Raw genomic sequence first — 24,974 nt, 5'->3', positions numbered from 1 at the left:
ATATATATATATATTTATAATCTTGTATAACACAGTATATGTATCATAGTAGTAATAACGTAAATATCTGTACACATTAGTAAATGCAAACCCATTATAACGAGTAACATATATCACAATAACTAAACGTTATTAATGGTTATTACACTTCAACACAAATTAATGGTTATTATACTTTTTTGTTTATTTTCTTGTATTAGTTATATCTTTTTTTTTCTTTTTTTATACTTCAACTATATATCTAACAATATTCATATCTAATATGTAAAAAAATATAAAAATCATATTAGAATATATGAAATGGACAAGAAACAGATGTATATTTAATATTATTAATATTTGAAACGAAAGCTCGATATACGACAATCTTTCACGAACAATGAAACACTGAAAAACATTAAATGGAAAAGAAAAATGATTAATAATCATTAGTAATCACATCGAACGAAATACATTTCGAATGATATTAGTTCAACGCAGATTATTCGTATCGATGTCATTAGAATCGAGACTTCCGGACGGAGTTGTGATGATACCAATGTGATCGGTCCACGATGGTGGTGCGACTGCCCCGATCTCCTCGGCTACCTTCGTCGTGAAAACCTTTTAAGCACAGAAAAAACGACCACACTAACTCACTGTTAACTACAACTTTCTTCTGCCACGTAATCTTACCTCGATAATCACGATCATCATCACGATCCATTTCTTTCACATACGACCTTCCATTATTCTTTAATTCTATTTTATAACTTTCTTTTATTAAGAATCAATATTATTATCGTCATTATATTATATACATTCTACTACTAGAAATAGTATTTTTAATATTTTCTATTTAAAATTTAACTTATTGTTAATCGTTATTAACTGCAAGTGTTATTATTATTCGAATTTTGCAAAATTTCTTTATAATTTTTAGTTAAACTTTTTTTTTATTTAGTTGTTTATTAGTACTTCCTGAATGTTTTTTAAATACTCTTTTAGTGTTCAATATCTTACCTCTATAGGTGTAACTGGTGTAGTTGATGAACTAGTGACAGATGGCACAGTGGGCTGATAAATGTTATTTTGTTTCCTAACAAACAATTCCGCTCCTTTGTATCTCGCGCTAAAGCGGGGTGGTTGTCCATTAGGGGTGATTCTCGGAGAGGAATTCTGTTCACAAACAAAACAATTGGTTATTACAAAATTAAATCAAATTTATTAAACGAGCATAAATAAAACATGTATAATTTTTTAAATATACAATCTTTCATAATTAAACAACATTAAATAAAAGTTCCTCCAAATCTACAATTGTTTCTTGCTCCAATGACTTGTTTCATTGCCACATATATTAATTCTAATGAAAATCAAAAAAGAAAAAATAAAAACGAGCAAAATTTAATTCAATTATCGATACTCACCGCGTTATTAACGTTACTGTAAGATCCGGAGAACACAGGTGTCCTGTTACCAAGGGAGTTCAACAACGGTGCCACCGTGCTTCTTAATTGTTCCAACAGAGTGTTGTTCGCAGCAAGGATCGTGCTTTTCGTAGGATTGAAGATATTCGAGTTACCACTGTCTCCGTTGCTGCTGCCGGTAATTCCTGTCGTCTCTTGTGCCGATTCATTCGCGATCCTCAAGTTTACTTGCGGTTCCTGCCCTACCGATTGAGAAGACACCGTCGACGTCTTCAACGTGGCATGATACTTTGCCGATCGAGGCGTGATGGCGACTCCTACACCATCTATCTTGGGAGTAGATCCGACTAAAGTCGTTGGAACCTCGGAGTGTCTTCGATAGGTGGCGGTTCGAGGTCTAAATTCGAGTTTCTTCGTTTGCGATTGCGATCCCTCCGTTATCACGGATTTCGATTTATCATCGACAGACTTCACCGCCGATTTTTTCCTCGAATATCTGCTAGTAGGTACCGGTATTTTAGTGATAATCGTAGGTTGATCGATTGTCGTCCTCTCGTCTAGAAATTTATCCTTGGTTCGCTTAATGTAACGAGGTCTGAACGTGGGCTTGGTCACGCCGCTACCAAACTTAGATTTCTTGCTAAGATCCTCTTCCTGAAACGCTTGCGATTTTCTTTGCGCGGACCCGTACGATTTCTTAGACGTCGTGGAATTCTGCTCTACCGTCGTGGACTGTTCCTGCAATTTACTGTTACGCGAAAAGTAAGATTTTTTCGGTTTGATAGTCGTTACAGGCTCGATATCCTCGGCACGTCGGGTAGAGTAGAGCGAGACTTTGGCGTTCTTGCTCGACACCGAGCTCTCTTCCCTCGATTTCTTCCCTCCACGAGCGTTGCCCGGACGAATCCTCGTCGAGTCGACGGTTGTCGCCGCTCCCTCTTCCGCGAAACCGATGATCGACGGATTCGTGTAAGGTAAGTTCGCGTAAGGTTTGGTCGTTTCCTCTATTGGTGTTTCTTCGACCGAGATCGAGGTAACTATCTGCTCGCCGATGATCCGTCCTTTGCTTAAATTGTACGGTCTTCCCGTAACCTTGGAAGAATCCTCGAGACCTTTCCTCGGACTAGAAAGTTTCGAGGCTTTCACGCTCGCCTCTTCCCAAGAGGTCTGTAAGGGGGTCGAAGTCCTGTTCCGGCCCCCAGTTGCCTTTGGCTTGGCATATTTGGCGACCTTGCTCGTCTCATCGACCACCGGCACACCGGTTGGCTTCGGTTTGCTGAAAGAGGAGGCCGTGGTTGCGTCGAGATCATTCTCCTCGATGTTCAACTCTGGCTTCACTAACCTCCTAGCCAGCTCCAACTTCTTCCTCGATCTTTCAGCGAACAGAGAGGCCGATGATTTTTTCACCTGAAAGGGTCGTTCAAACAGCTCCGTTTTAGGATAGTGGTAAACCGCTGTCGAGGCTAAAGCCGGATCCGGAAGCTCGAGCGGGGACTCTGTTAGTGTGCCACGGTCTCGACGGGCATTCCATCGACAGGAGACGTTCTCAAGGTCGCTCGGGAAGCATACACTCACGACAGGTCGGGAAACGAAGGACGGTGGTTGTGGTGGTTCGATTAAAGGAAGACGACATAGAGCGCGGCCGTTATTTTCCTACATGAAGAATAGGAGCTTGAGGAAGCGCAGAAACGAGACGATCCAGGCCGCCATTTGGCTCGTAACGAGCTCGAGCCACGATTTCACTGTACTGGACAACAACTGGAAATGTTTAATCAATGTTTGTTATAAGATCATGTTATAAGACTCAAGACGAGGCTGCTATGGTTTTGATTTGGGTGCAGAAGAGAGAGAAAGAGAGAGAGAGAGAGCGAGAGGTGTGAACACGATTGTTCATTTTGTGTGAACGATCCAAGGTGGGCGGTGACAATGCGCGGCTCTGACTAATCGATGTGATGAAAAATTAAAATAATGCAAGCCTGATTTCGATAAAGCTTCTTTTTTTTCTTTTTCTTTTTTTTAAATTAAGATTACTTTGTACCAACTGTAAGAGAGACTATCTATTCGTTCCAGTGTGGGGAGGGGAAAAAAGAAAAGATATGTATCATCCGACAATTATTCGAGAATGATTCTGAAAAAGCGTCGATCAAGCGATTAGCTGTGGTGAAGAGGTGTAATTATGTTTCGCGACAGTCATGAAAGTACTTTTATTTAATTTTTTCTTTTAACTTAAATTGAACGATTTAATAATAACGGAAAAATAAAAGAAATTACTAATAAATACTTAGTGCTTGATAGAGTTGATCTATATTGCAGCAATCTATATTGTTAATTTTATTTGGTATCTTTGGATGTAACCTTTATTTGAAAACAAAGGAGCCTTGTCACAAAACCAATCTCGTTTTAATTATAAGGCAGAAAATCGTTCATTGTTCGCGTTAGAAATATAGAATTTTCCCTTCTCTTTCGTTTTATTTCCTTTCCATTCGTAAAGAATTACTTTTGCTCTTTGTTCTAAAGAATCTATTTTTAAATCTTCAGTAGAATTATGAGAATTAAAAATAAAAAAGAAAAAACGAAGAGCTTGGATATTTAATGTTTTTAATGTTTCATAATTAATATAAAATTATTAATCATTGTTTTATTATGTGAAAAACAAGTTGAAGAATTTTGTATAAACTTTAATTCATTTTGTTTTTACTCGATAACATCGAAAAAGTAATTTGAAATAAAGAAATATATAGGAAAAATAAATAGAAAATAATAATATAGAGATAAATATGAAATATAAAAAGAAACTGATTATTGCGCGAGTATCGAGTATAGAGTAAATAGAGATTTCCATTAATTTTGCGAAACGTTTCGATCTGATATGTCATTTTATAATCTTAATCGCTACACAAGTAATAAAATGTAGCAATAGTTTGAAGTGAAAGTAACAAGTACACGGAGTTTCGCACATGTACAATTAATATTTCAAATCATTTTTATTGAAACGAATTTTAATTTCCACAATCCGTTTTTTCGCGTAAAATAATCTCACTCTGTTGCTCCATCCATCATCAATCATTGTACGATCCACGATCCAATGCAAAATATAGAAGCTTAAACATCGATAAGATAAATATATCTTTTTTTTATATACGTGTTTTGAAGATTCCTTCCAACAAGAAATATCATCAATCGCAATTCTACGATCGAAATCACCTTACCTAATAAATCAGAACGCGTTAGATTATAGGTAGGTTAAACAAACCTTCACTTTCTCCATCGATATTTCAAAGCAACTGGACAAAAACCAAAAACCAGTTTACAAATTGTGCAATAAATGTATCCTATGCCAGATTTCTTGAAATGTGAAATAATCAATTTTCACACATGGAAGAAATCGGAATTTTATCGGATGTGGAAAATGTTTTCCATCGATCGAAACTTCGTGAGAGTTTTGGACCTTGAGAGAACTCCACGTCGAGGATTTGTCGTTAAGGGATATCGTTCGATCCAGTCGTGTTTGGAGGTTTCAACGATATCGTCGAAGCTGTTGGTAACGATCATGTATCCCATGAATTAAATAATCCGATTTCTCGAAAATCGTTGGAATCGATTTTTCACCAACCACCACAGAGAAAGCTTTTTCGATTTCTTTTTTTTCTTTGTTAATCACGCATCATTGTCCAGTCTCGATTGGTCGTCAATGATGTTAAAAGCGAACGGATGCAATATCAGCTACATGGTTTGTAGCTTTTTACCTCACCACTAAAATTCAATCGTTTCTCAATATCTACTCCTTAGCGTTGACGAGACTTTTAGTACAGATTTGTACTTCTGTTCGAAAGAATTGAAAAACTGTAAGAAAAATGAGAGAAAGAAGAAAGAAAGAAATCATTTTTTACGTGATCATAATATAACAGGTATATATATATATATGTATAGTAAAATATTATTTCTTAAATTACTAAGAATACAAAATAATTTATTATTAGTACAAAAAATATTAATTAAATTTTATTTGCATAATTATAGTATCAAATTTTAAAAAAGAACTCCATTAAAACTGTTTCTTTTAATTTTGTCTATAGTTCAAGAAATAATTAAATAGGTGATTGTTACAAGCATAAATTTCAAAAATAATTGCGACAAATTCATATTTACAAACGTACAACATCCTTCTAAATTCCAATACTTTCAAAAACAAATAGCGGTATGTATAAAAATAAATATGTATCCGTATTAAAATATCAAGCAGAATAATAAAGAATAATATTATATCAAAAATCTTCAAAAGCTAATAACATCGAATATAATCAAGCATTTCTATCGAATGATGATCGACGAAACGATGATTGAAAGCCATTAATTCTAAGATTACGAGACAGGTTTGCATTCGTTTCTCCTAAAAGCATAAGAGAAGCTACGCATCGATGGAATGAAGAACATGCGATCACGCAATGCAATGATTTGTCTGTACTCTTACGCGTCGCAATCCTGTGCCATTAATCAACGTTAAGGGATTCACGATTAAACTTTCATCCGTCAAAATATTTGCTGAAGCTGCGGTTTCGAGGTCATCAGGCTCGACCGCCATCGAGTTCTTCCTCGAACGCCTGCCATAGTTATTCTTCCGCTGTTCCTATACGAATCGTTTTCGATTTCAAAATGCAAAAATACTGATTCCTCAAAATTACGATAGAGATGGTACCAGTGACTATTTTGTGGAATTTTTCCAAGAAAACTTGGATGAAAAAAAAAAGTAAATCGTGTGTTTAGTTATGTATAGCATGCTGATTAATTTTTGTTTAGTGTTAGAAAATATATGGTACATTGTATTTATTACACAGTCAGTCACAGTCAGTTTTTTTTTGTTTAGTTAATTTACTAGATTTTTGTACCACGTTTAATCTATTTTACAACAGTCAACGTCAATAGTTGTCATAATGTCTATATATTAAAGGTATTGTTGTAATAGAAAGCTTGAAGACTGTTGAACTAGAATAGAAGCATAGACATATATGTTACACCTTATTAATTAAAGATTGAGAAAGAATTTTATTTGGATGCTGTAAGCTGATCTGAAGGGCACTCTGGACTCTTACCTCTAATGGTGTTCTAGAAGTGGTTTTTGGGGCTGGTATTTTCGTGTTGATATTCTTCTGAAATCATACTTATCGATTAGCATATATTATATATTTTTTAGAATTTTATCAAAATATATATTGATCCTGATTTGAACATAAATCAATTGCATTATATTTTATGTAATAATTTTAAGTTTAAAAATATTTGAAAATGTCTAAAGAGAAAGATCGGTTTTCAGATAAATAAAAGGGACTTTTGTCTGCATGTAAGACTTCTTGCATAATAATTTAAACTATCGAACATTTGAAAAATCATTAGTGATAACATTATTATTTATTAACCTGAAATTTTTAAGAAAATAAAGTTTGAATGATTTCAGAAATTCAAATTCATCTAACAAAATATTTGTTCGTTCTATCAATAATTTCTAACAATAATTATTAAATATAAAATAGCACACATATAGCGATGTATTCCAAATTACATTCATAAAATCGAATTAAGTGATAAAACTTACCAATTTCGCCTTAAACTCGGGCGGATAATTGTCACTCTCCTCGTCTTCTGCAATCGTTTTGCTGAGTCCAAAGGTTTTATTACCTCTTCTGTAGCTCTTGGTCGTCGTTCCAGCCATCGTCGAGCTCTCCTCCGTCGTTTGCAGCTTCTTGAAGCCTCTTCTACTGCTAAAACTTTCGGTCGTTACAATGTCGGTGGTCGATTGTTCGTTCGGTGGTATCACTTCGTTCGTTTGTTCCCTTGCCGAGAGTAGACTCGTCCCCGAAGAATTTTCAAAGTTGTTGAGATGAGCTGGACGCCTTCTTAGAGTCCAGCCCGGATTTCCATGCGATTGAAACTCGTTTCTCGAGGATTTCCTCCAATCTGTCGTGTCGTTCAAGAATCCTTCGGGCAAAACTTTCCTACCCCTGAATCCCAATCCGTGATTGAAAAAATCTTCTTTGCTCTTCCTTCCTTGGCTACTATTTCTACCTCTTCCTCTACCTCGTCCAGAAGATTCCGTGATTGGCGTAGAAGATGTAGAAGATGTTGTTCTTACGGATATTCTTGAACTGGTTGATGTAATTGGTTTTATGGTGGTAGCCATTACTTCAGAATCGGTTGTCGTTACGTCGTTGTTAGAAATTGTTGTATCTAATGCAACGATCGTGGTAACATCTGTTCGAGAGATAGAATTTTTCAAGTTTAGCCGAGAAGATTAAAAAACAAATTTAAAACTTTTAAAATTTTACGCTCACCTGTAATTATGGGCGTGGTAGTATCCGTTCTCGACATTCTTCCTTTCGATCTTCCTCGCGTATCCTGACCATCCTGATTTTCTATGATCCTTGTGGCGGCCTCAGAAATCCTCGATCTTCTCTCCGAATTTCTCTCCCCAGCCACCTTACGTTTCACATCTCGTTCCAAAGAGCCACCATTCTTCGCGCCATTATTCTCCAAATTTCTACCCCTGGATCTCGATCTGCTCTCAGTCGTTGAATTCCTCTTGGTATCCGAACTCCTCGATCGATCTCTGGAAATCGTATTCCTCCTAGAACTAACGATCTGCTCGTTATTCTCTGCCGTTGTGGAATCGCTGAACTTGGAAGATCCTCTTCGAGAAGCAGATCTTGAGGAGCCAGCAGTCTCAGAATCGTTCAATCTTCCACGATTTTTCGACCTTTCAGACGATCCTGTTCTTCCATTGGATTTCGACGACTCTTTAACGTCTGATCTTCTCTGAGAAGCTACTACGCCAAAGGTGGTAGTCACGTCAGGAACCGGATTTTGCGTTGTATCGACCGCCAGAGGGATGTCGACTCTAACGCTCTCGGATTCCGATAAGAGAGGATCCGGGCCTCTTCGTTGAATAGAATTGTTCTCTTTGGTGTTGATTACCTTTGATCTACCAGATCTGGTACTCTTCTCAATCCTTTCTGTCGTCGATCTACCCCTTTTGAACGAAACTGTGGTAGTTTCATCTTCGAATTTTTTATTGGTATATCTTCTGGAAGTGGGTATTTGCGTTTTCAGATCCTTCATGGAATAAGTCGTCTGAATCTTCCTTCCGGTTCTAGATCTCGAGGATTCTGTGGTGGCCAGAAACACAGACGGCCCTTTGTTGTCCAATCTTTCAGTACTTGAATTACTCGATTTTCTATTAAACGTTCTTCGAGAGATTCCTTTTGTCGTTCCCATTGTTTGATCATTGTCATCCTTCAATTTTGCTTCCTCGTTAGTTTCGGAGAAATATCTTTTCCCATTCCTTCTATTAATCGGTGAATCTACGCTTTTAACGTTCTCTGTTACCTTCCTGGAGGAGGCTCTTCTCGAATCATTTTTAATTTCTGTGGCAGAGATGTCCCTTTCAGTGGTTCTGGTTGTTCTTACGATCGAATTCTTGGTCGAGTCGAATTTTGATTCGAAATCGATCACGGATGGTTGGGTCGATACTTCGTTTGATCTTTCCAAATTGGAAAATCTCTTTGATTGAACTGATCTGTCACGAGCTGTTCTGGATCTCGATGTTGAGGTTGATGCGGTTGTGGCTTCTTCCAATGATTTGGAATGATACCTCAACGTTCCACGATTTGTGGTTTTAGGATCGTCGAGCTGAACAAATTGTGACGTTAATATTTTTTTAAATGTTATCAATCGTGATATTTATGCCTACAATCCGTATAAAATATATCGTAAGATTTATAACAATTTGAATAAATAATTTTTTATTCCATTTTATTTATCGTGAAGCAAGTTGTGTAAAATCCTGTTACAAATGGATGGATATTTTCTAATGAATTCGTATTTTATAATTTGACACATTTTCACTTTTTTTTATCTAACTGATCAAATAATAAGATACACACGTTTTCAACAATTTCCAATGTACCATTCGCGTGATTCGACGCGTTCGTTCACTTTACTCTCACTTTATAATTATCTTTCAAAATTATCAAAGTTATAATAATTATGAGCTATAACTAATTATTAATTTTATACAACATATCTCTTTATATATTATATTCATTTATTTATAAGATATTTATTTAGATTTTAAAATTATAAATACAACTTTGATGATTAAATAATTATCAAAAAGATTAAGTAACTTATTTAGTTTTGTTTAAACGGATTTTTAAATTATATCGAGAGAAAGGAAGAGAGCATCAAAATAAATGATTTATCATTTATTTTTCAATATTTATAAGACGTTATAATTTAAATCCTTATTTTTTTACTCTCTACTGTATAATTTAATTTGCCTAAAACAATTTCTCCTCATCTTATTCAATTTGCTTAAACGCAACAACGATACAACGATATGTCATGGTAATTAAATAGCACAAATTACACGTTCAATGACCAATTAATTCAACGTGTCCACATTATTTTAAATAAATTAATTCCCCATTGATGATGTATCCATTTAGAATCAAACAGTTAAACAGCTTTCGATTCGGCTCAGACATTCAAATTTATTCAAATGTATGCTGTGATCATGATTTCCATCATCGTGATTAAACTTCATAAACAATCATAGCCAAGATAAAGAAGAGTAAATAACCATCGACTTCAACGTTCGTTAGGATAATATTTCGTTCGTGAAAATTGGCCATTTAATCGGCTATTAATAATCGGTTTTCGAATTATAAGGTAATTTCTTCGAGGATCACAGTTTATAGTGATCTATTATGGCGAATATGGCGATTTTTTTATTTTCATAATGGACTTCGAGGATAAACGATCTTGCATCAACGTTTCTAATGAGATTGCAATCGATTCTTTTGTAATCCTCGTTGTCAAGATAGTATTCCCTATTTAGTAGTCGTCTATTATCGAAAAAGATATAATTAAGAAAACGTCATGTTTTCCAACTTTTTTTTCTTTTTTTTGAAGTGAAAAAACTAAGGATTCAAGTTAAAATTCTTGAACGAGTTGCTCTTGAGATTTATTTTTCGATAATTGAAAATAAAAATTTTACTTTGGACACAGTATTTTGTGAAATATATTTTGCAGGATAAATTTTTTCCCTTGAAATTCTCAAATTTCAAAAAAAAAACAATTCCTGAAATTACTTTTGTGAAATTATCTGTGCAACATTTAGCAAGAAGCTATTGATATTCTCATTGAAAAAAATCTTAACAATTTAATTAGAATGATTCTATAAATAAAAGATTAGTATTTATTTAACATCATCTAAGGGAAGATAGCTTTTACGTGTATTAAATAGGATGAAAATATGTCTATTAAATGAGAAGTACTTTAATTATCAAAGAAAAATACTTGGTTAAAGGTGAACTCCTATGAAGGGATGCAATTATAGCAAAAATAAAAAAAACAAAGTCGTGCCATGTAACATTGTGACATTTGCTTTGACGATCCTGTCGTCAATGAAACGAAATTAATATCCTTAATAGGCTAACATATAATTATAGCATAGACGCGATTTTCTTTCATATTCATTTTACTTTCATTCCACGATGTTGGTTATATTCTTGAAAATATAATAAAACTTTATTTATAAATTATAATAAATCTTTTAGAAGAGAAATGGTTCGTGCAATAAAATTATTAATACATTAAAAAAATAGGAATATATTCAAATAAATAAATTAAATTGGAATAAATTTATTCATTTGAAATTTTACAGGGAACTCATGCATTTTTTATTAATCTTTTTTAATAATGAATCTCTTTCAAATGAATGCATTTTAATTTCTATATCTTTGAATTAATTTACAATTCTCTCTTAAAAAAATTTTCCAATGTATTTACATAAGGAAATTCTCTTTAATTTTATCAATGATGAGGATAATTCCCGTTTGATTAATTTCAATTAAAGAGAAACTTAATAACTTCTTGTTGTTTCATATTTTATAATAACTTTTTAACAGAACGCTTGTGACTCTCTGTTTATATAATTCATAATTATTCTTATAATTATTCATAAGCTATAGAAAAGTAGCTACAGAAAAAGTTTGAAACATTCTGTATATTGATTACACTGTAAAATAAAAAAATCGATATTTTTAATTGAAAATATACATGTGAATGGAAAATGCACAAGAAAGAGAAAGAGAAAAAGAAATAGTTAGGACGATTACAGCACCAGGAAGAGAGAACAGATTCATGAGAAGAAGTTAAGGTGAAAGCATCGCGGTTAAGGAAGATACAAGAAAATTTACAATACCTATATTTTTTAAGTTAGATTCTTGATTGCTTGCTAAGTGTTATAAATTACATTACGAAGTAGTAAATAGTGATAATGATGCATGTAAGTTATAATAAAATTAAATATACATTTTCGAAAAGATGCTTCAGAATATTGTTAAAATCTGAAAGGTTTCTATCGAATTACAAGAGAAAATATAATATTTCTATTTTTCTAAATTACAAATGTGTTTTTCTCAAATCGATCATAAATTAGAATAATTTCCTAAATAATTACTGTTAAATAATTACTGTTTTATTATTTATAAAACTAATACATTTTTTATAACGAAAGTAAGTTCATACTTCATTCAATTAATCTATATAAATTAAAAAAATTTACATTTATTATTCTAAAAATTTATTCTAATTTTATTCACAGTGCATAATTAAATGAATTTCAATTCTTATTATATCATTATATATTAATTTACTCTGATTACATTTAATCGAATAAGTGACTTAACGATAAATAAACGATAAATTATTCTTGACTCATTGCACTTCATGAAATAAAAAAAAAGAAATATTGATTTAACAATTATTCCCAAATCGATTAACATAAATAAGAATAACAAATAAACTTCTGAATCGATAATCACCTATAATGGATAATAAATTAACAAGTCGTCATTAAATCAGGTGAACCAGTGTTCATCTTAAATTATGATTCTATCATGTCCAATTACAATAAATAATAGCTTCGTTTATCGTAACTACCTCGAGTCATGAATCAATTAATTAACTGTTTGATCAAAAAAACAAAAAATAGAAATTTGGTAATTTCTATAATTTTCATCGGGAAAATTAATACAAGGCGATTTATTCCATCGTTTTATTATATTTTTAATGACAATTGAGTTAAACAAAAAAAAATTTCACGAAATAGAATTCTGAAATTATTGTTCATTGGACTATTATTTCCTTTCCAAGTAGTTGAACATAACATCTCAAATACTGGCGGTCACTATAATTTTCCATCGCATTGACTTTGTCTATTACAGTCTTTCAGACTGTAATAATCGTGACGATTTGTTCAAATTTTTTAATTTAATTTAATTTAACAATATTCAATTTATCATTTTTGTCCCGTTTGTTTAATAAAATCCATTGGATACGACTTAGTATACCATTAATTAATTAATAACTCGATCTTTGAAACGATAGAATTTTATTACAAAAAAGAAAAATATTTTTTTCTTGCGAAAATGAATCAGATGTAAAATATCATATGTTGCAAAATCAAATTTTCTCGATTATGAAAATTAACGGGATGATATCACATGCTACAATAGAAAGCGAAACTATTATACTTTTGTAAGACAATCTGATAAAGTCAATACTAATGATGATTATCGTCATTATGAAATTTTTTAATTATTAATTGATTTAAAAAATGAAAATCCACTGGGATATTAAAAAGAAAAAAGAAAAAGTTAATTTTTATACGAAACATGATTCTTCTTGATCAATATCATTCAATCAAAATTAATGCGAAATAATTAGAGAATGAACAATATCGAATAATCGCTCCTATCCACTTTTTCTCTCTTTCAACATTGATTTCCTAATGCAATCATCTTATATATCCTCTTTTCATCCCCGTCAATTTTTTTTCTATCAAAATTCTTTCAGAAACCAATAGAAAACAAATTGATAATCCCACACTAACCGCATCATAGGAACACGCACTAGAACTCATCATACTATTTCCATAACCACCAGAAAATCCATTTCCTCCCGGCAAAACCACAAGCAAAAACCATCCTCCTGTCGCGTTATAGCGACTATATAAAAAAAAATAAAATAAAATCTATCGTTGCGGTGACGCAGGTGAACCCTGTAAATGCGGGTCAAGAGGCCTTATTTATCTAAAGATTTTTTAAATATTGCAAAGGAAACAGCACGCCTTCGCGTTCCAGTTTCGTTTATCCTTATCCACCGCCAAGACACACGTAGCGTGGAACCGATGCTGAAAGTAAAAGTCGGTGTTTCACGTCACGTTACCTAGTCAACCATGCAGCCGAACTCGAGAGCAGCCTTAAACACGGCTGGCTGAATGCGCAGTTAACTACTGCAAACAGGCGTGCAAAAGTTTCTCAAACTCGGATCGCCTGTTTTTCAGCGCGATGATTTTTCTCAGGCCACCTGAGAAATCGATCAGAAAGATTCGAAGAAAAGAATGGAATGGAGGATAAGTTCTTTTTGCAAGTTTAGAAAGAGAGCAAGAGACGACGAGGAAGAGTATTCATCGATCGTTCGTCTCGATCGTGAAAGGTGTTTTCTCGTCTGATAAAAAGAAAAATGGATGCTGATAGAAGTGAAGGCACTTTCGCTACGATACGACATGATTTTGTTGAAAAGATTATAGTTTGGTTATTGATCCTTTCAAAACTGAACTCTTTAAGCATGGAATAAGAATAAATTTGTGATAATATAGTAGAATATAGAAAGGGAAAAAGTAAGATATGTAAAAAAGAGATATAATTAGGGCGAGTTTTGAGAAAGATGAAGTAATATCAAATTATTTTTCTTACGTCATTCTTTTAGATTAATGACGTTTTAAATAAATAACGTATCCTAATATGTTTTATTAGTGACAGAAAAATGATTTTAAATAAAATTAATCGTTTAATTAAATACAAAGATCAAAGAAATGTTAGAGATCGTTGCAAATAAAATAAATGGGTTTGCTACACGAATATTCATTAATTCTTGGATGCAAAATATTAATTTCATGGTCGAGAAAGGTTTCGTTATTTACTTCAAACGTGATAAAATATATAGAAAATATTAATTACGTTGATCAGAATTTATATTCCACGCTTTTTTTACTAAATTTTCAGAATAACTGGATGGTACAATGATACATTTCAAAATGATATTTTCCATTAGTGTCCTACTAAATATATTTTTTTACTAATCAAACAACTAATCAAAATAGTTTTTCACTTGTTTAACATAAAAAGAGAAACTTTACCTGAATACGACCTCGATTTTAATACTGCACAACGATGTCCAATGAAAATATAACGAGCTGACAGCATAATTCATAATAATCCAAAGTTTTCATGTCAACTTTCTTTATCTTAATAGAAAATCAAGTATTAAAATAAAATCAAAATTTCACAGAATTTTTCTCTTCTCTTTTCCTCTTATCCCGTATAACCAAGCCGAACCATCATCCATTTCTTTGAACATAAATCATCTAACTTCTCCTCAAGAAGAGATCTTGAGAACCTATTAATTACATTTTCACAATCTGCCATCAATAACAGAGATTCCAACGTATCACCCTCGAGGTAAAGTATTTATCCCAGAATCTTCTCGATCTTCAACAATCAAACGATACTTAAGATTTCGTAATATCGAACAGGTGCAGTTGAAAAATCGTACAGGAAAATTAGCTCTATGAATAATACTATAATACTATGAATATTGTACGTCGCAATTACGTCTGTACTCGATTTCGAAACGAAGTCGAATGACGATTTCCTTTATTTAATGTAAACAGAACGACAGCCAGACATTTATAATGTTGATATGTAAATTCGTGAAACGAGCGTGTTTGGAACGAAAGGTTCTTCTCTAAATATTTTTCGATTGAAATCGATTATTTATTATGAAGAATCATCAAGTATCTACACTTTCGATTGCACGCATTACGTTCACTTCGATTTCGAGATAAAGAATCGTGTTCCGATTTCCAAGTTCAAAATTCATTGCGAAATTTTTTATCATTTTTGCCTTTTTTTTTTTTTTTTTTATAATCTTTCTAGATCTCGTGCTTTGGATTGATTTGCGTTGATTCGATCTTTCGATCGGATTAATACGAAAAATCAGATAACATTGGGTTGTTTTTTAAATAATAATAAATTTTGCATACAATAAGATTGGCAATTGATCATTTCGAAATGAAACTGATTGAAAATCGTAGTAATTTTTGTTAAATAATTGCGAGAAATTTTTTATATCCGAAAGAAAAATTAATATTTTATTTTCTAAGACATATCTTATTTCAGATATGGAGAATTGAAATAAATTACAGAGTCGGAATAATTATTTGAAGAGAGAATTTTAATCTACGATTTCTTTTTTACGATTGATATAATCTAATATATCTCGAAATAAAATTACAAATATAAATGATACAAAATGTGACAAAATTATTTTTTTATACCAATCTTTTAAAAAATATTTCAATTTTTTTCATAAATGTACGTGTATTCAATTATATTTTCATAATATAAAAAAATAATATGAAAAAAAAATCGGTAACAAATAATCTTGAATTTTTCCTTTCGAACGAAGATTGCACGAAGATACTTGCAACACGAATAGCTCCTCTATGCAATTACAAATTGCTTGTTTATTTGCGTAATTGGAAGACACGGAATCAAGATTTTTGCTTGTTAAAAAAAATCTTCTTGTTCAAACTCTCGTCATTGGTAATTACGAATTGCTTTGATTATACAAGCATGCAATGTGTAACAGTAACACGAAATGGGAAAATTGGATTGGCATGATGTTCCAACGATTAGATGAAAATGTAAACTATGGCTCTGGTGCGAAAGATTCGTGTTAGATTTCTATGTTCAATCAAACACACACGGTAATGAAGTAACATTGTTACGTTAATAAAGTAGATATAATTTATTCCTGATAGACGAAATAATAGATTCGATAAATATGTTGCACAAACCGGTTAATGGATTTTATAGTGAGAGTCGAGGCATTAACATGAAAAGTGAAGAAATATTCTAGTTTCTAAAGAAAATTTTTTAAATAAATAAATTTTTCTGGAAGAGAATTGTGCAAAACAAGGTCGAGCTTATGAACATTTTTAATAGTTGTAAATTCAATTTGATTGATTAACTTTGATATGCAATATTAATATTATATATCAAATTCTTTTGTTAACAAAATTAAATTATTGTTATATTCGTTAAAAATACTTGTAATATACTCTATATTATTTAACTCTATATATTTAATCATTCTGATTAAAGATTTTGTACAGAATAATTATATTTTTTCATTTATATATTGAAAATTAAAAAATAAATATCAAATCAATTCCTTGTCAACGAATAAACTTGAATTTCAATCATAATCGAATTCTTTGTTACTTTTATTAAGCCATTCATTTTCTATGCATTTCTAAAATCTTGTATAAATGACCAGATAAGATAATAAGAATTTGCATGAATTATAAAAATAAAAAAACATAAAAATAAAACTATTATTTAAAGATATTGAAATTCATTCATTATATTCATTATATAATGTGTTTCAACGATATAAAAACAAGACTATGTTATAAAAAATAACATATTTCTATTCATCTCATAAATATGGATATATATCATTTACACAATGAATGAATTAAACCTGTTTCTCTGCAAAATATTAAAAATACAAACAATAAATCATCATATCTCAACTTTAAAAAATGAAAATATCAGCTTTTATTATCTGCCACAAATTTTAAGTAAAGAGCCGCATAAAAAAAAAGCAAAAGCAGAAACTTTCAGTTTGCCTTTCATGACCCAATTTTTAAAAAAATTTAAGATCATATGATCCAGGTACATTCTGATGCAATGACAGTACATTTCAAATCGTATCATTCAAAATTTCGTGTGTTTTCCCTTGAGGAAAACAAGAGTTGCGCTCAAAAGCCTCGATTCAATTGTACAAACTCCACAAGGATCTCAGGTTTTCTCTTTCTTTTCGTCATCATATCATGTTCGACTTGTATTCGATCGTATTGTATTAAATTCTGAAAACGAAGCGATCCTCGCCTATCTGAAACAACTTTACGGCTTCCCTCTGAGGGAATACCTTTTATTGAAGAACAGCTATTCGATCCACGTCTATCCAAAGCGACTCACTCGTGCGTAATATCGTTCTGCAAATTGTTAAAAAAACGTATTACGTTGACAGCGGTGAGAGGCTGTATCCTCGAAGGTAGACTGCTTCGCAACTACCAAAGTGTCCGGAATTATTTTTTGATCTCCTTGAATACATTTCTCCAACTATTTAAAATATTTTTATTTTCTTTCTCTTTGTAACTTTTCTAATGTGAATATGAAAGAAATTATAATGTATAATTGTTAATTTTGTTAATTTGACGAAGCATTAACTAGATGAAAGACAAAAGAATAGAAGAATTATATTTAGAATTAAGAAAAATTTGGTTGTAAAGGATAAATTATTAATTTCTTAATTCTACAATTTTTAATATCATCAGAGAGATATTTCAGATTTATAAAAATAAAATGACAGTTTCATAATTTTTTTAAAATAATAAAATTAATTATTCTAAAAGTTTCGTTCCACTCAATTCGAATTTACGGTTAATCCCAAAATAATTCGAATTTGCAAAGATTTAATCTACACTTTTTAAACTATTCTAAATTTTTATCTTTCCAAATTCTAATTTCTTAAAGCAATAAATTGTTTGTTTGTTAAACGGCATAAAAAAATAGATACGTGTTATTTAAGAACGATTCAAGGAGAACAAAATCGAACGTTCCAATATTTAAGCGCATTGCCCTTGGATTTCGACAGGGTTCCATCAAACAGTTTGCATCTCAATCAAAAGTCTACTTTCACTATTTAGAATTCCGACATCGGTGAATCTGCAACACGGTCGATTATCGGGTTTACGAGTTAGAACTACGAAATTGGCACTCTCCCAAAGCCAAAGGATCGATTATCACCGTCTCGATTTAACCTGCAAGTACACTCGGGTAACGATGAAATTATTCATGGAATTATTAGTGATTTTTCATGTCGTTTGACTCCGTGACATGAACGTGATTTCACTTAACCGCTGCAACCACCACCAGAAGATGATGATGGAACCTTTTGTCCAGGCTCGTGACTCTATGAACTCTATTTTCGATTCTTTCACAGTTACTTAAGTGGATGTTAACTATTCGTTGTTGCAATATCGTGTCAAGTGGTATAACATCGAAATAACGTTGGGCGTACGATGAATTTTACGAAATTAAATTATGTTCTATTTAAATAGCTTTTTGTTGTAAGTGATGTAACTATTCAATCTGTTGTAATTCTATCAAGTGGAATGATAATTTAAAATTATTTTCTGTTCAAATAGCTTTTCGTTATAAATGTTCACTGTGTGTAATTCTGTGTCAAGTGATATAATATCGAAATATTGGATATACGCGAGAATTGAATTACTTTCTAAATTATCGCTTCGAAGATATTGAACTAGATCAATTTAAACAGAAAATTCTGTATATAATTCCTTTTCCGAAAACTTAAAATCAAAATCGAAATTTTATTACATTCATTTTTATAATAAAATGCCAATCATGAATATACAAATTTATTAATATTCCGAGACAAGCTGATTAAATTTCTGAAATTAGATTATTATTTTATAAATGCTGCTCCCCAATCAAATAAACAAATAATATAAAAACGTTAATAAAAGAACAGAGAATAATAATCGGAATTAATAATTTTACCAAACGATAAACAGATTACGCAATGAAAAAATATATGAAATCTCAATCGAATTAACTGATATATACAAATACAGATGTTAATATGTAGAAGCGACCTAAAAAAACAGGTTCGAAAAAAAGGTGTGTTCTCGTTGGCCCAGTAATCCAGAAAGGTCCTTTCACGCATGATCTGCTGTATCAAAGCTTTGTTAAGAAATTTTCGACTCTCATTTTATAAACGCGATATATGTGCAACGATGTATTCTTTCCAAAATCTAGTTACACCTTGCCAAAAACGTGTCCTGTTTTTTAAATCCTTCCTAGTTCAATCGATTCGTAAATTTACAATCGAATTTGTACGTGTTTCACTTTGAAATTGTGAATTTCATCGTCGAATAAATATTCATCGAAATTCTGGAATACCAGAAAAGAAAACGTGTATTTCTTAACTTTAAAAAGGGAAATAGAGATTTCGATGATATGATCAAATTTGCAAATTTTTAATTTGATCAAAAGAAATTGGAAAGTTCGTTTCTTCTGGCGTTTAAAAAGATGAAAGAGAAATTGGCGGAAGCGAATCAAGTATTTAAGATATTAAATACTTGATCTGAAACGAGACATCATAATTTTTATATTATTCCAACTTTCTTGGTAATTTTTGTCGAATGAACTTTGGAATATAATTCCACTGAATTCTGCATTGAAATTGTCCTGTTACACTTGTCAAATTGACGATAACACGAGAAATCGTTTTGATATCATTATGTTATTCTACATAAATCCTAATTTTTTTCCAATTTCAATTGTTCTACATCAAAATATAAGTTTAAAGATTTAATATTTTAATGTAGCACGTTTCTTATATATGTATATTTTTTTAAGAAATTTAAAAGAAGAAACGATCGATAAAAAATATAGATCAAACGAGTTTTGCATCCACATGTATTCGATTAAAATCACGACGACCTTTAATATAAATTCGAATGGATCAACTTTCTATGGGGCCCGAGGCAATGGAAATCCCCATTATCATTTACCTCCATGCAGGATTTGTAAATTATTATACTATCAATGTTTTCTATTATGTTCTTTTATTTTATGATTGATCAAAATGCTATGTATGTATTATTCCATCGAGATAAAATAATGTATCTTATTAATTTTAATATTTTTTTTTCAAGACTTACACGAATCATTCTTTTATATTAATGAAATGTTCAACATGTTAATTTATAAGAAGATAATAAAAAAATATTGTTTAAAAAATGATAAAAAGAAATTAACGATTAGAAAATTGTTTTTTTTTTGTATTCAGTTTTTAATCGAATATGAGATAATAAATAAAATGCACAACAAAGAAATAAGAATATATTATAATTCTTGATTCCATTTACGTTTCAGAGATTCTATAGATAATGAAACAATTGAAACATTAAGCAAGATTTCACTTTAAAGGATGAAATGTAAAAAAAAGTTTAACAAGATGTGAGTAATACGCTAATTGACGTGATTTAACAAAGCATTTTCTTTTTCTAACAATTTAAATATTTACATATACGCACTTGAAAATCTTGAAATAATTTTACTATTTTTTTATATCGAAAAATATAGTAAGACGAATTATAACTTAATGATATAAGATTTAACAAGATAACATTACATATTAGCAATTAAAATTAATTTAATTAAATAACAAATTTCATTTTTTTCATGAATTTTTATACTATATAAATAATCTTGCTATATATAGTTTCAGATCAATCAAAAGATTGAAACCATTGAGCAAAGTGAAATTTCATTTCTGAATTATTTAGAGTGATCTACTTGACATATATTTTTTATTATGTCATACCATTTTGCAATTACTACGGATATCTAAAATTATGCAAAATAGAAATCGTAGAAATCAAAAGAGAAAGCAATATTTACATTTATTCGAAATCTTTTTTTTTTCATTTTTTAAAATTTAATGACTTTTTTGAATATCATACACAAGCAAATAATGTCATTATTCGAAGAGGAATATGGAAGAGATTGATTATCGCGTCATATTATGCGATCACTTTCCACTTAACCATCACTTCCGATAAACAACTTCCGCCTTTCCTTTGTAATTATTACAAATCAGAAATTAATAGTTTCATGGAATGTTATTTTTCTATAAATCTTTTCTTTTTTTTTTCTTAAAAATAGAACTAGTCGCAGTATTTACGTTTTATTAAAAATTTAAGATATACGAACTTTTACATTCCATATGTGTATTCATTAATTATGAAATGTTTTAATTTACATTACTTTCTCCGTGAGAGATAAAAATTTTGATATGAATATGTAAAAAATATTATAAATATGCAATAGCCAATTTTATTTTTAAATTAAATAGGGAAATACACCGAAGAAAGAAAAGATCAATCGTAAACTATGAAAAATAATAAATCGTTTTCGAAAATTTAAATTATATTTGATTTTCGTTCATAAACACACTTTTATCTCATAAAAATTAATTATAGTAATATTTAATAGTATTTAAATATTTAATAGTAATATTAAAATAAATTATAATAATAGAAATATAAATTGTGATTGGTATTGTGATGTACGTGGCATTGTTAAGCCATGAACTATCTTTCTTTCTAAAATTCACGAAGAGTCATCTTCGTATTAAAGAGCTCTAATCAAAAACTAAGTACCTACTTACAAATTGCGATTTTAAAGCGTCATTATGAATTATGGAAATGATGGTGTTAGCACGAATTATGCAAAACTCGAAGTTCACACGTTACATCTAATTTTCCGATCTCGTGATTCTAATGAATAATGAAACTGTACTATGCTAATACAGCAATTTTCAATCTGATGATCTTTACACGGTGAACACCTTGTGTTGAAATCGATGACAGATATTCGTGTACAATTGGTCATGAAAGTGCTGTTGTTCCACTTAAATCTAGGAAAACTAGAAAAACCGGAAAATAAGAAAATTACGACACTTTGCGTAAAAGTGAGAATAGTCCAAATCCGTGATTATCCTATTCTTCAAATAGGTAAAACCTCTTTTAATATAAAATCTCCAAAATGATGTAAAAAAAAATATCAAAACACGGGGGAAGAATTTCTTCGTTTTATATGTATAATTAATAAAAATTTAATATATTCATAATGAAAACATTCTTGATCCGCGTCGCATAATTGCTTAGAAGAACTCAAACCAGTTACGTATGAATGAATCGAGCAAACTTAATTACAGACACCATTGTCGATGATGCAAGTCAAAAAGCAATCTGCAGCATTACGTACAGTATGAAGCAATTTTCTAAGAAGCAAGAAATTTCAATTAATTTTTTATCTTTCTTTCTTATTTATTTTAGATGCGCATTAAAGAAAAAAAAAATAAATAAAACGGGCTTTGCTATGCAACTATTTTTATTCTTCCATACCAATTCTTCCCTATTTTCAATCGAATTCAATATTTAACTCGTTCTAATTATACATAGTTCATTTTTACATCTACATTCTAATGAGATAAATTTCCAAGAAGTTAAAAATCATTCGATTTTAATTCCTGAAACTTAAACCTAAAATAATTGCACGATAAAACAATGTCGAGCAACGATATATCCACGGAGGGAATTAATTGGCTTTATTTTTTTCTAAGATTGAGAAAACGAGAAAAAGTGAAAATGAAATTAAATGTAAATACGATGAACTCGACACTCGTGCCAGAATGAAAATTGCAAACACGAGAATCGCATGACGGTGCATACAATGCGATACCGCGATGGATGAGCGATGACAATGGTGAAAGAGAAACATAGAAAATTGGAAACAGTGCCAGAAGATCGACGTGGATCGCTTTTATATCGTCAATTGTGTGTGGAAAATCAAATGGAAATCTGGGCGAAATGAAACGCGAAATAATTGTCGACGGTTGTCTCTTTATTTCACCTTTGTTGCTCTCGATTCTTGCACGATTTCTTTCGAGTTACAAAGGAACGCGGAAACTCCGGAAACGCGTGTACGTATCTTTTCTGGAATAGAAACGTTTCTTCTGGTCAAATCGTCATAATTTAACGAGACGATTTAAGTGATAATCTACTTGAAAGTCTATTTTAAGGGAAAATAAATAATAAAGTATGAGTAGAGTAGAAAGAATGGTGCAATGTTTTATAATGGAGGCAATTATATCAAATAATTAGAAAAATGTAATTTATGTATCTTTTTTCTTTTCTTGGGTTTGAATAATTTATCCAAAGAAATTTTATTATTTCGTTAATTATTATTTGAGAAATTGAGAAGATCGAGGAACTGCGAAGGAAAAACTTAATATTTTTATTATCGAATAATTACTATCTCGTAGAATAGTCTACTATTACAATTTAGATTTTTCAAAAAAAAACTCGATCTAAAATAAAATAAAAATAAGACAAATGATAAATTCATTTATCAGAATTTTAACATAAAATAAAAAGTTATTCTACAGGATTTTACAGATTATTAACCAATATTAATTCTTATATTAAAATCTAATTTAAAAAATCATTCAATTCGATTCATTTAATTTTTTTTTTAATTTAATTTAACCTTATGTCAAAATCATTGGAAAAATTGAATGAATGGAATAATAGCACGATGATTCATGAAATTTGTAATTACTATACGAATTGTTTCAAAGATAACGAATGGAAGTAAACTAAAAAAAGAAAAAATGGCAAAAATAAATAATAATATAAAGGAAAATAAAAACAACACGAACTTCGGGAAGTTAGTTGAAATAAACCATGCAGAAGAGGCGCTTTCTCTGAAAGGAAAACCTGATTTAGATTATGCTTATGCACGCTTGTGCAAGATGCTAAGTTCATCGGTGTGCACCTATAGATATACACTTTTAAACGATCGATAACTGTGTTCGTACCTGTGCATATGGATGCACAAATGAGAGGTTCGAAGACAAACGAGAGTCATTTGCGATTCGTCGCACTTGGTAACATTGAAACGATCATGTGTATACGATGCTTAAAGAAAGATGGAAATGCGTGAAATTTACAGATATTTCATCAATATGATAATACAAAATCGTTGCAAATATTCGAGAAATAATAATACGTAGATTATTAAAAATTTCCACGTGGCTTGTTGAAAGTTTCCATTTTATTTCAATTTATATTTGATCCTTTGAAATTCTGAGCGTGGAATTTTATAGTCTAAGAAATTAAAAAAATTATGTATAAGAAAACAAAAAAGAATGTTGGATATTTAAATGATTCTATAAAAAATACTTATGGGAAAAAGATATTATTTTAGTGTTTTTTCTTTAAATTTGACACAACATTTCTTGAAAATATTCATCAATTTTAAGATAAGAGATAATGATCATGACTCTATATAAGATGTATCATTTATAATATAAATGAAAATTAATCCTACTTAATAAAAAAATGAGATATTACTGTTTACATACATCTGATATAAGATTAACTATATAAAACTACATTCACGTCAAAAATGAAGAAGTTCGATTGCAATCATAATTCCTCCCTGATTATAATCTGAACGATAACCATCGTCAGACCACAAAATAACTTCAACTTGCATTAATTGCAAATGGACTCGTACAGTGATGCAACAGAATGCACGTAATGCAACAAGTTAATGCAATGAGACATATTAAACGTAACTTCACGTGCAACAAGATTAGAGACAAGAGTATAAGTGAGCTCTTAGTTTCAATCATGAAGAACGAGTCTCCAGAAATGGATGAAGCAGGGAAAAAAATTTTCCTTCGTTATTCAATCAATGTTATATACTTGAA

At 30.8% G+C, this 24,974-nt stretch overlaps 1 protein-coding gene across 10 annotated transcripts in view; it reads right to left on the bottom strand.

Moving 5' to 3' along the window:
• Positions 1 to 24,974, bottom strand: part of LOC107996809 (serine-rich adhesin for platelets) — a 51,283-nt gene that overhangs the window by 13,578 nt on the left and 12,731 nt on the right. For 7 of the 10 annotated variants that reach the window (XM_017055053.3, XM_028666188.2, XM_017055058.3 and 4 more), the window contains exons 3-8: positions 7,736 to 9,089; positions 7,000 to 7,655; positions 6,500 to 6,556; positions 5,881 to 6,036; positions 1,410 to 2,816; positions 1,003 to 1,158 (exon numbers count right to left, since the gene is read on the bottom strand). In XM_017055053.3, the coding sequence (XP_016910542.2) occupies positions 1,003 to 1,158; positions 1,410 to 2,816; positions 5,881 to 6,036; positions 6,500 to 6,556; positions 7,000 to 7,655; positions 7,736 to 9,089 (3,786 nt within the window). The remainder of the gene's footprint in view (positions 1 to 1,002; positions 1,159 to 1,409; positions 2,817 to 5,880; positions 6,037 to 6,499; positions 6,557 to 6,999; positions 7,656 to 7,735; positions 9,090 to 24,974) is intronic. The other 3 variants (XM_017055054.3, XM_017055055.3, XM_017055057.3) reach the window with 3 other exon arrangements.

This window comes from Apis cerana, linkage group LG2 (assembly GCF_029169275.1).
Source record: "Apis cerana isolate GH-2021 linkage group LG2, AcerK_1.0, whole genome shotgun sequence".
NCBI lineage: Eukaryota > Metazoa > Arthropoda > Insecta > Hymenoptera > Apidae > Apis > Apis cerana.
The sequence above is the reverse complement of the archived record's forward strand: the minus strand, read 5'-3'. Positions and strand labels throughout refer to the sequence as shown.